The sequence below is a fragment of the Rhea americana genome, unplaced genomic scaffold (genome assembly GCF_003343005.1).
Source record: "Rhea americana isolate MKP2758 unplaced genomic scaffold, rheAme1 scaffold_481, whole genome shotgun sequence".
NCBI classification, from domain to species: domain Eukaryota; kingdom Metazoa; phylum Chordata; class Aves; order Rheiformes; family Rheidae; genus Rhea; species Rhea americana.
The window spans coordinates 175,410-186,541 of NW_028186625.1; the positions used below are offsets into that span (position 1 = coordinate 175,410).

Here is an 11,132-nt window from a genome sequence, read left to right on the forward strand (position 1 = left end):
GCAGCATAAAAATACAGGGAGGAGAAAATAATAGTGCAAAAAATCTGCTATATAAGTAGCTGTCAAGGTGGCCAACGCCACGTAGAAGACACCGTCTTTCCTGTGTGCAAGAAATCAACACTTGGTCTCTGTGCTACATGGTGACAAATGCCCCATCTACCCTTGGCAGCCAAAGAAATTTTCTTCTATAGCCCAACCAAAGAAGCATTTTCAGTCCAAAGCTTTGTCCAGCTGACGTCTCCATCTATACTGATCCRCTGAGGGTCAACTGTGAGCCTTCCGCTGGCACGGAGGCACCAGGCAGAGCATTCCTCCCCGTGTTTCCTTAAATAGGGCTGGTATTTCCCTCTGTGCCCTCGTGATCTGCCGCTCAGCTCTCCCAGTGCCGCAGTGACCCGCCGGGGCAGCTGCAGAGGAGCCCAGTGGACTAAATCACTTCATTCTCTAAAAACTGGTAAGGTCCCTTGGGCCGCAGAGCTTCTTGTGCTACTGCACAACAGGTAAGTGTCTCTTTTGGGACATTACCGTWAAGGGACCTTGGCTCTGCTGAGATCTCTTTCCAAGAGCTTAGCGGTGGGTGAAGGGTTGTCTAAGTGCCTTTTGCACCCTGCTTGGTGGAGCTCTGTCTGCCCCAAGCAAGCTTCTCGAGAGGCTGCAGTCTCACGGCTTGCAGAGAGCTGGAGGACGGTGAGATGAACCCTGTCCTTGGAGCTTCTGCTGTCTGAAGGGCCCTGTGCTTTGGTGCTATCTATGCAGGAGAGCAGGGAACCTGGGGGTGTAAGCCGCTGGGGTGGGATTTGGGAAGATCAAAGCTATTGACTCRGTCTCCTTTCATGGGAACGGAGTCACCAACCTGAGATGTCGATACCCAAACTGGAGATTTACATTTAGATGAAAAGAATCTCACATCAAATGCCCAAACATCAAAATTCAAGCCAGTCACCCAGTAAAAGAAACAAGCTTGCTAGAGCTTGATTCCTCCCCTCCTAAAATTAACCAAACCCACTCTCCTCCTTCTTCCACCCATGATGAGATCTTTTATATTTTTACTCCACAGCAGGCAGCAAGGGCCAGAGGAAAAGAGCAGCCAGGAGCAGTCKAGAGAGAGAGCGGCCATGGCCTCCAACTCATCTAGCACAAGGGAAGAGGGAGAGGAAGCCCCATGCCGTACCGTCCCGCAGCAGCTGCCGGATCCTGGGAACCTGTGCCGTGAATCCAGCAGCTGCGGAGGCTGCACGGCCAGATCCCAGCAGGAGCRAGGAAGGTTTGGAGATGCAGAGGGAGCCACCCACAGAAGCCGGCTCAGGAAAGGGAATTTCCAGGCAAAACTCCACCTGACCAATTTAGTTGAAAAGTTGAAGCTGTTGGGTCTAGGAGGAGACAGAGAGGAGAAGGAGCAYCTCTGCTTGTGGCGCAACAGGACACTCACCTACAAGGGTGATGTGAAAGAAGCTTCCTCAAGCCATGATGGGCAAAAGGCTCACGGAGTTCCCACTACAGCCTGCGTAAAGGAATCTGCCCAGGAGAACATGGTCAGGTCCATGACTGAGCTTGGGTTGGTCCTCTCTGGAAGTGATGTTACCTGAGCACCTTAAGTGGTGCTGCAGTTTCTTGGAGCTTCTCACAGGCTTCAAGTCAGCTTGCTTTACAGTTCTCTATAGCTCTTTTTCCGTGAAAATGAATAAATGGAGAAAAAAATGTTTAGGCAGGAACTAGAAAAAGCCTGCTCAACTCTTATTTTGACTAAAAATGTTAAACTATTAGTTTTTAGACCAAACCCTTCCCCTAAAATCAGTTAAAAATAAATTGGAAAATACCTGTTAGCTGAGAATGAAACCGCCTTCCTGGAGAAGCAGTCAGGTCTCCTCTGTTGTCCTATGACTTCTCATTAATCCTCCCATCTGTGCAGTGAATACGTGTTTTCCTTTTTCAAGCATTGCATTTCTTCTCTTCTCTGTGTATCTTGCCAAATGGTTTTTCTTCCTCCAGGAACAAGCTCGCGGAGACTTGGAGAATCTCAAAAAACAAAGGGAGGAGCTGCTAGAATTGAAAATGACTGGAGAGAGGCAATGCCAGGATTACTTGGTAAACAGCTATCACCATCACCCAGCGAAAAATAGAGCTGTTGTACCGCTGGGCTGGTACTGTCCAACGTCTCTTCCACGGTGCAATCCGTGTGTCCTGCAGATGCAGACGGAGGCTGAGAGGCAGAAGATTGTGTCTGAATTTCGGCAGCTGCGCCGGTTTCTGAAGGAGCAAGAGCTTGTCCTCCTAGCCCGGCTGGGCGAGYTGGACAAAGAGATCATGAGGAGGCAGGAGGAAGAGGAGGCCAAGATGGCAGGGAGGATTTCTCTCCTCAATATCCTGATTTGCGAGATGGAGAGGAGCCTTGAGCAACCCCTGAGTAAATTCATGCAGGTTGGACATTTTGCTGGGCATCTGGGCAGGGAAGGAGAAACTCCAGCAGAAATCATGGCGAATGCAAACGCAGCATGACCTGAGCTGGAGTCATTCCCTAACTTTGGAATGGGACACTGAGGGTTTTTCTCTCTCTCTCCGTCTGTTCTAGGATGGCAAAAGCACTGTGAACAGGTACGCACCCTTTAATCACACACATCTCAGCATGCTGAACCAGAGGAAGGGCTCAGGGGCAACATCCCAGCTGTGGCTGAGGTTTCTGGAACAGAGGTGAAAATTTTGCCAGTTGMGGCAGGATTTGAAGTGAGGAATAGAGAGTTGTGGGGACAAAGAAGTCCCCAGCGAGGAGATGCCATGGGAGACAGCACCCCTAGAACAAGAGGTCTCTCTCGGCCGTAAGAACCTCAGGATCTCTGGCCCCGCAGGCCCAAGAGCTGGTTGGCAGCTCCAAGGCTGGGGACCTTTTGGAGGAAGCTGGTTCATTCCCCATCCCCAAGTTACTTGGGAAGCGGAGGGAGGAGGGAAAGTCCCACCATCTCAAGCTGCAGCCGTGCAATTGCGGTACATCCCAGGACTAAGGAAAACTGTTTGCATCCAGGTGGGAGAAGGACAGTGCCTGGAGGCCGACGGAGCCCTTCCTAGACCTGGAACAGAAAGTCCATATTATTTCTCAACAAAACATTGTTCTCGAAGAGATGCTGAGGAGGTTCCAAGGTACTGTGGCGCATGGCTGGTCTAATCAGAGGTTATTTTCTCCGCTCAGGAGAAGTCTGCTCTTTGCCCCTTCCCTGCTATAAGGTATAGAAAAGCACGGATACACGAGTGCCTCCGGGGCAGGAGAAAGCAGAATTAGCAGCCAGAGAACATGACAGCTTTTGTATTCTTCATCCCCCAGACGTTTTGCCATCTGAACTGGAGAAAGGRCAAGGACCGTCTCCAGGAGCAGACAGAAAAGGTGAGTCTCTTAGCCAAGAAATCATGGTTAAGCTCACACCGGAGTTTCTGACATCCCCAAGACAGTCGAGCTCGCTCAGGTCCTCCAGTATGCGAACTGGGAAAGCTTTCCTGAATGGGAAGCTGCAGAAAAGTCTCTGTTCACACCCACATGCCCAGGACAGAGGCAGATTCCCGGTGTTGGGGCTTGTGCAGCGAGGACAAGGCGCTGAGGAAGCGATGTCTTCTTCTGACGCTCCCGTCTTTCCCCCCCTCTGTCCCCGGTAGCGTTTGTGACTCTGGACCCCGACACTGCCAACGCATGGCTCATCCTGTCCAGGGACCGGAGGGGGGCGAGATGGACAGACGCACGGCAGCATCTGCCCTCCAAACCGCAGCGGTTCGACATGTCTTGCTGCGTACTGAGCTGCCAGGGGTTCGCCTCGGGGAGACACTGCTGGGAGGTGGAGGTGGCGGACGGGGGGACCTGGGCTGTTGGGGTGGCCAGGGAGTCTGTGAGGAGGAAAGGTTGGGTTGATTTTCTGCCCGAGGAGGGCATTTGGGCAATAGGGCTCTGCGGGAATCAGTACCGGGCCTTCACTTCTCCTGCAACCACGGTTCCTGCCAATGGGAAACCCAGGAGGATCCAGGTGTCTCTGGACTATGGAGGGGGACAAGTGGCGTTTTACTTCTCTGGTCAAAAGCCCCCAGTCTTTACTTTCCAAAAGGTCTTGTTTGGTGGCGAGAGCATCTTCTCTTTCTTCTGGGTGGGGAGAGGGTCCCGCCTCCAGCTGTGCCCCTGAGCACGGCCAGCCCTTCAGCGAGGAGGAGCCGTGCCTCGCTGCTCAGCGTGGTGGTAACCCCTCGTCCGATCCTCTGCGTCAGCGGTGGCTCCTCTAGGTCCCGTCCCTTGGACGGCTGGGTCCTCTAGGTCCCGTCCCCTGGACGGCTGGGTCCTCTAGGTCCCGTCCCCTGGACGGCTGGCTCCTCTAGGTCCCGTTCCCCTGGACGGCTGGGTCTGCGCGAGGGTGGGGACGGAGCAGCCTTCTCGCTTCACGGGCCCCCTCCCCGCCTGCCCTCGCTACTGCTTCGGGCGTAGAAGCCGGTTTGCTTTAGCTGACCTGGGTCGCTGATCCCTCCTGCTGCGAGCAGCAGAGGAGCTCGAGWACAACCTGCTTTAGGGAGTCTTGTGCTCTTGGTGTTCTCCCTTTTTTTATATAAAACATTACATTTGAAAGATAATCTCTCTTAGAAGAAATTTTGTCAAAAAACCCTAAGTTCGCTTTCTTCATTTCGTGCTGCCCAGCAGTTCCTGGGGGCTGCAGAAGGAGTCCCAGGCCCAGGACTGCTCTGGGTGCCTTCTCCAAGCCCACAGTGGGTTGACCTCCTCCCACCAAGCCATCTGGAAAGAGCTGGTGCCTCCTTCCACTTGGGTCAGGCTGCCCTTGGGCTTTTCCCCGGTCCTTCCCACCAGGCAGGGAAGCGTTGCAGCCACTGCAAAATTGCCCGAGGAGCCAGGGGCTCAAACGCACAGCGACACGTGGGCCCAGTTGGCACCTCTTGGCTCGGGGCAAACTGAATTGCTGCAATTGAATTCTCGCTCCTGCTGCTCCAGAGCCCCAGAGGGGCTGGAGGACATCTCCTGGCCGCAACCCCACAGCCCCGGGGCAAGCCCAGCTCCCCGTGCCCGCTGCGCCGCGCGCCCAGGGCCACCTCTCCCCGTCCCTTCCTGGGTCCCTCTGCTCAGGCAACCTGCAGTCACCCACAAGGAGGTTCTGCAAGCAGGACGTACGCAGCCGCGGCCCCTGCTACAAGCGGGAGACACCGGCCTCAAGGTCCCTCCTGACCTCCGCAGCAGAGGGCACAAGGGACGGGGCGAGACCCGGCCCGAAGCGCAGCCCCCCGGCACGGTCGGAACCACCCGCCTCCGCTCCTCCCAGCTCCTTCCTGTGCCTCCGCGCAGCAAGCCGGGCTGCAACAGGGGCAGGCAGGATCCCCTCGCCTGCGAGCGGCCTCCGCTGCGCCGGGGATGGGCTGGGACCCCGGCGTCCGGAGGCTGGGACCCGKCTGTCCGGCACGCAGGAAGGGGCGGGAGCAGCAGCCCGGAGTCACCGTGGCCGGAGCGGGAGCCGAGCCGAGCCGCGCTGAGCATCGCGTCGCCAAGGTCCAGCCTGGCCCGCCACGGGTAGCACCGGGGCCCCGCGGTCCCCAGGACCTCTCTGCCCGGGTGGCCCCGGGGAGGAGAAGAGCCGCTCCGGAGGCCGCGGGGTTGGGGGTGGGAAATCTCCACCAGAGCCAGGAGGATCGCGGAAAGCAAAACCACCGGGGAAGAGCGAGCGTGATTTGCTGCCCACGGTTTGGCCCAAGCGCCCCGGGGCGCAGAGCGCTGACGGGCGTCTGTCTTCTCCAACAGCGTTTTCCAGCGCCCGGATCGGCCTCGGCTGCCTGGATGGAAGACGGGAGAGAGCTGGAGGCCCCTGGTGCCCCGGGCAGAGGGGGCACGGGCGTCCCCGGGCACATCGGCGAAGGTGAGTCCTCGCGGCACGGGCTGCTCAAGTTTCGGCGCTTGCATGCAAGGACGGTACCGGGGGTGGCATATCCCGGCGCCGGCCGTCCCTTCCAAACTGCCCTCGCCGGAATTTGGCCTCGAGGCCCTCYGCACTCACCCGCTGCCCCGTGACTCCTCGCCGGTGTCTGGGAACGGTTGCAGAAGTATCGGTTACCCCTTTCCCCTCCCAGATTTCCCCCTTTTTTCCCCATGTGGTTAAAACGTGGCTCAATTCTCTGTCTAACCCAGCAGGAAACAGGGTGGAGAAGGAGGGCGCAGAGGACCACAGGGAGCAGGGAGGCCCCGACGAAGCAAAACCAGAGGAAACAGCAGTGATAAAACCCAAAGGGAATAATTCTGGGAGCGTTCTGGTGGGAGAAGCTGGCGAGAGCAAGCAGGGGCTGGAGGGACGCCGGGGACGGGAGCCAGCGAAAGCAGCACACGAGATCACCCAGCACGAGGGGGATCAGCAGCTCTTTGCAGAAGAAAGTCTCTACGAATGTTCCCACTGTAAGAAATGCTTCCAGGACAGATCCGAGCTCATTTGCCATCAGAGGCTGCACAGAGGGGAAAAGACTTTCAAATGCCAGGAGTGCGGAAAGGAGTTCGGGACGAGCGCGGACCTCACTTYGCACCAGAAAAGCCACATGGTGGAGAAGCCCTACCAGTGCTCCACGTGCGAGAAGTTCTTCAAGGACAGGTCAACCCTCATTAGACACGAGAGGGTGCACACGGGGGAGAAACCTTATAAATGCCACGAATGCGGGAAGAGGTTCACCCGGAGCTCGGACATTATCGTGCACCAGCGAATTCACACGGGGGAGAAACCCTTCGAGTGCTCCGAGTGCGGGAAGAGGTTCAGCCAGAGATCAAACCTGTTCACCCACCACATCGTACACACGGGGGAGAAGCCCTTCAAGTGCCACGAGTGCGGGAAACCCTTTGCACGGAGATCCGAGCTTACTATCCACCAGAGGACACACACAGAGGAGAAGCCCTACCAGTGCTCCCAGTGCGAGAAGTCCTTCCGGGGGAGGTACGGGCTCTTCAGGCACGAGCGGCTGCACACGGGCGAGAAACCSTACGAGTGCCCCGAGTGCGGGAAAAGCTTCGGGCAGAGCGGGGACCTCATCACGCACCAGCGCTTCCACACYGGAGAAAAGCCCTACCACTGCGCCGAGTGCGGCAAGTTCTTCTGCAACAAATCCAGCCTGGTGAAACATCAGAGGTGGCATTCGGGGGAGAAGCCCTACAAGTGCCACGAGTGCGGGAAGAGCTTCGGCCAGAGCTCGGACCTCATCGCCCACCAGCGAACGCACACGGGCGAGAAGCCCTACCCGTGCTCCGAGTGCGGSAAGAGGTTCACCAGGAAATCCAGCCTCATAGTCCATCAGCGGGGGCACGGCGGAAGGAGAACGGCCGCGTGCTCCAAGTGCGGGAAAGCCGCGGAGCAAAGCTCCAGCGCCGGCGCTCCGGGCGGCGCGCCCAGGGAAGACACCCGCTCCCTGTGCGCCGAGTGCGCCAAGTCCCTCGAGGAGGGATCGAACCTCCTGGATCAGAGATGACCCAGAGGAGGAAAAAAAAAAAAAAAGAAAAAAGAAAAAAAAAGCTTACAAGTGCCTGGCGTATAGGAAACCGAAGACAAAAAGCCRACAGGTCCGTTCTCCAAGTGTGGGACGTTTGGAATATTCTTCCACATGAGATTTGCATTTCGGTATATCGGAGACCACTCAGGGGAAGGAAAGGTCGAAGCAGGGGCCAGCCGGAGTAGCGCAAAGGCTAACGTCTCACGTTGTCGCGCAGTTCGACGGTCTCCACCTTGCTGCTGCTCCAGCCTCACCCAAAATAAAGTTTGCTCCTTAGATAAGGGCCCCTTTTTTGTTCCTTTTTTTTGTGCATCTTACTGCTCTGTCTTCCAAGGCACTTTGTGCCAAGACGGCTCTCCCTATCCTGCCCCAGCTCCAGTGAAAAATAGGAATCGAGAATCCCTCACTTTCCCTCCTCCGGGGCAGGGAAAGACTCGGTCTGGTCCAGGGGRAACAGCGAGGCTGCAGGGGAGCAACCTCGGCAAAACGCACGAGGCTGTTAACAGCACTGGAGTTCACAGAGGAAATAGCTGGAGATGCTGGAAATCGAGTGGTCAATAAGCCCCCCACCCAAAGGGCTCTGCACGGCCGGTCCGCTCCAGGTCCTCGGTGCTGCTCGGGGAGGGAAAAGGCATTTCTGCGGAGGGCGGGAGAAACCCGGGCAGGAGGGGTCCGCGGCCGGGCGCGGGCTGAGCCGCTCCTCCAGCGGAGCCAGGAAAAAGCTGAAGCCCCAGGGATGAGCTTAAATAGAGCCGGGGGGGGGGGGCGCTACGGGCAGGGTGGGGAACCCAGGTGGGGCTGCAGGGGCTCCGGCGCGGGCACCAAGCCACGTTGCAATCGGGGAGAAAATCACGGCGTGCGTGGTGGGACCCCGAGAGAGGCCCGGAGCGCGGGCAGCTCCGTCCTCGGAGACGCTGCACCCTCGCCTGGATGCGGCCCCGAGCAAACTGATCTCCAGGGGTCCCTTCCTACGTTCCTCCGTGATTTCCCGCGGCGGTAACGACTTCACCTCCRAGATACCCAGGTTCCCAGGTGCCGTTTCTTTGGTCAGTACAGTTACGTGGAGAGTTGCAATGTGTTCGCGCCTTACGGGCAAGAAGAATTTATTAGAACGAATTCCCCCCCGCAAAAAAAACCAACCCGTTTTTCCTAGAGAAGCGTGTCGCCGACCCTGCCCTGTTCAGATTGCCGTTCCAGAGCCGGACGGAGCGGAGCAAAGGGGATGGAGCAGAGGGGGGAGCGACCCCCAAAGACAGGCGGAGGTGGAGATCCGGGGAGACCTTCGCCGAGGTGGGAGCTGCTGCTCTTCCTATTTTTTCCCCCCCTTGACTTACTACAACAGCAGCTTCTTCCTGCCGTGCAAGAAGCAGATAACCCAGAAGCAACCCTAAATTTAATGTACAGCTATTTAGATGGCATAAAAATGCAAGATCATAGAATCACAGAATCAGTAAAAGATAAACAAAAAATTCCTTGGGAATAAAGGGCCTTTTTTATTGCGGTTGGATACACATTGGGGGAGGGAAGGATGTGCAAGGGAAGACGGATTTCTACRGTGTCTTGGGGTACCGATGGTGCCCTGGGCAGATGACTCAGCCTGGAGAATATCAAAGGATTTAAGGAAGGGTTTAAAAGGCAGAGGAGGGAATGACAGCCAGCCTTTACCCCAGGAAGCAGGTGATTTCACCGGCGGGGCGGGAACGGGCAAGTCATGGACCGACACAGAGCACGTGAAGCCCTTTGAGCGAACGCAACAGGAAGGAGAACCAATTAGCCCCCAAAATTATAGTATTTACTCTGATCAGCCTACTTCAGGTCATTCGCGTGTTCGGTCTTTCCTGCCTTTGCAGTCTGCAACCCTTCAAAGCGGAAAGCTTTTCCCTAGGAGAAGCACTGATTTTTTCTCGCTTTCGTGTCCGATTTCTCATCTCCAGCCAGAACTTCCCGCTTGCGGGGCACTCGCAGGGCTCCTCTCGCCCRCGTTATCGCTGATGCTCAACGAGGCTCGATCCCGCCTCGAAACGCTTTGCACATTCAGGGCACTGCCGAGCGTTCTCTTCCGGCGGCGCGCGCCGCTTCACGGCGAGATTCGAGTCCGCCTGGAAGCTTTTCCCACACTTTGGGCATTTGCAGGGTCTGTCCCCTCTGTGCACTCGCTGGTGCACGACGAGGTTCGATCTCCTGCTGAAACTCTTCCCGCAGACCGGGCACGGGTAGGGCTTCTCGCCCGTGTGCGTTCGCTGGTGGGCGATGAGGTCCGAGCTCTGGCCGAAGCTCTTCCCGCACTCGTGGCACTTGTAGGGCTTCTCCCCCGMRTGCMRCCTCTGATGYYKMACSAGGCTKGAYYTGTTRCWGAAGAAYTTSCSGCACTCGGCGCASTGGTAGGGCTTTTCTCCRGTGTGGAAGCGCTGGTGCGYGATGAGGTCCCCGCTCTGCCCGAAGCTTTTCCCGCACTCGGTGCATTCGTACGGTTTAACGCCCGTGTGCAGCCGCTCGTGCCTGAACAGCGTCGATCTCCCTCGGAAGAACTTCTCGCACTCGGAGCAATGGTAGGGCTTCTCGCCCGTGTGCGTTCGCTGGTGGACGATGAGCTCTGAGCTCTGCCCAAATCGCTTCCCGCACTCTTCGCACTTGTACGGCTTCTCCCCCGTGTGCATCCTCTGGTGCCGGAAAAGATTGGATCTGTGGCTGAAGCTCTTCCCGCACTCGGAGCACTCGAAGGGTTTCTCCCCCGTGTGCGTTCGCTGGTGCACGATAATGTCCGAGCTCCGGGTGAACCTCTTCCCGCATTCGTGGCATTTATAAGGTTTCTCCCCCGTGTGCACTGTCTCGTGTCTGATGAGGGTTGACCTGTCCTTGAAGCACTTCTCGCACGTGGAGCACTGGTAGAGCTTCTCCTCCACGTGGATCCGCTGGTGGACGTTGAGGTCCGAGCTCTGGCCGAACTCCTCCCCGCACTCGTAGCACTTGTATCGCCTCTCTCCCATGTGTCGTCTCTGATGCTGAAGGAACTTTGATTTTTCCCGGAAGCATTTCCCACACTCAGGACACTGGCAGATTTGTTCTCCTACGTGTACCTTCTCGTGGACCASAAGTCTTGATTTGTGAATGAAGCTCTTCCCGCACTGTTGGCATTTAAAAGGTTTCTCTCCTATGTGAACTCGCTTGTGCCGCGTGAGCAGCGACCTGTCTTGGAAGCACTTCTGGCACTTGGAGCACTCGTAGAGCTTTTCCCCCGTGTGAGTTTTCTGGTGCACGATCAGATTGGAGCTCTGCCTAAAGCATTTTCCGCATTCGTGACATTTGTAAGGTTTCTCTCCCGTGTGGATTCGCTGATGCACGATCAGGTTCGAGCTCTGGCCAAAACTTCTCCCGCACTCGTTGCACACGTACTTCTTCTCCCGGGCGGGGGTTCTGCACTGGGCTTTGCATTCCTTGAGGACCTTTACGTTTCCGGACTGATCCGCTTCCTTGCCTGCGTCGTTTCCTCCCGGTCTCCGCTCCCTCTCCCGCGCTACTTCCTGCCGAGCGCCCTTCGCCTCGGCCCCTTCCCGTTCCGCGGGTCCCGGGCCGGGCCCGTCCCCTTGCTCGGCACCTTCCCGCTGCGGGTCCGGCTCTGCCCTCGCCCTCCTCGTCACACATCCTGC

At 57.1% G+C, this 11,132-nt stretch overlaps 3 protein-coding genes across 7 annotated transcripts in view; 2 read left to right on the forward strand and 1 right to left on the reverse strand.

Annotated features, from left to right (window-relative positions):
- The first annotated feature begins 46 nt into the window (after positions 1 to 46).
- Positions 47 to 4,593, forward strand: LOC146589054 (E3 ubiquitin-protein ligase TRIM7-like). 3 transcript variants are annotated; one of them, XM_085316945.1, is made up of 9 exons: positions 47 to 500; positions 1,058 to 1,532; positions 1,990 to 2,085; positions 2,188 to 2,418; positions 2,570 to 2,592; positions 3,017 to 3,132; positions 3,314 to 3,373; positions 3,640 to 4,282; positions 4,345 to 4,593. In XM_085316945.1, the coding sequence occupies exons 2-8, from the start codon at positions 1,116 to 1,118 to the stop codon at positions 4,152 to 4,154; spliced, it is 1,458 nt and encodes a 485-aa protein (XP_085173071.1). In that variant the 5' UTR covers positions 47 to 500; positions 1,058 to 1,115; the 3' UTR covers positions 4,155 to 4,282; positions 4,345 to 4,593. The 3 variants fall into 3 exon arrangements, with proteins under 3 accessions (XP_085173071.1, XP_085173070.1, XP_085173072.1); XM_085316944.1 differs by having other exon boundaries at positions 3,640 to 4,251; XM_085316946.1 differs by having other exon boundaries at positions 47 to 454; positions 3,640 to 4,251.
- Positions 4,594 to 5,316: 723 nt separating this feature from the next.
- On the forward strand, positions 5,317 to 7,766 carry LOC146589055 (uncharacterized). Of its 3 annotated transcripts, XM_085316929.1 has the most exons (3): positions 5,317 to 5,536; positions 5,765 to 5,879; positions 6,149 to 7,766. In XM_085316929.1, exons 1-3 carry the CDS (start codon positions 5,381 to 5,383, stop codon positions 7,462 to 7,464), a joined length of 1,587 nt encoding a protein of 528 aa, XP_085173055.1. In that variant the 5' UTR covers positions 5,317 to 5,380; the 3' UTR covers positions 7,465 to 7,766. The 3 variants fall into 3 exon arrangements, with proteins under 3 accessions (XP_085173055.1, XP_085173053.1, XP_085173054.1); XM_085316927.1 differs by having other exon boundaries at positions 5,317 to 5,879; XM_085316928.1 differs by having other exon boundaries at positions 5,317 to 5,879; positions 6,152 to 7,766.
- A 1,192-nt stretch (positions 7,767 to 8,958) lies between these two features.
- The window catches only part of LOC146589056 (uncharacterized), an 8,434-nt gene continuing 6,260 nt past the window's right edge, over positions 8,959 to 11,132 (reverse strand). Inside the window, exon 5 of the mRNA XM_085316962.1 lies at positions 8,959 to 10,877. Coding sequence (XP_085173088.1) covers positions 9,468 to 10,877 — 1,410 coding nt within the window. The 3' untranslated portion in view covers positions 8,959 to 9,467. The remainder of the gene's footprint in view (positions 10,878 to 11,132) is intronic.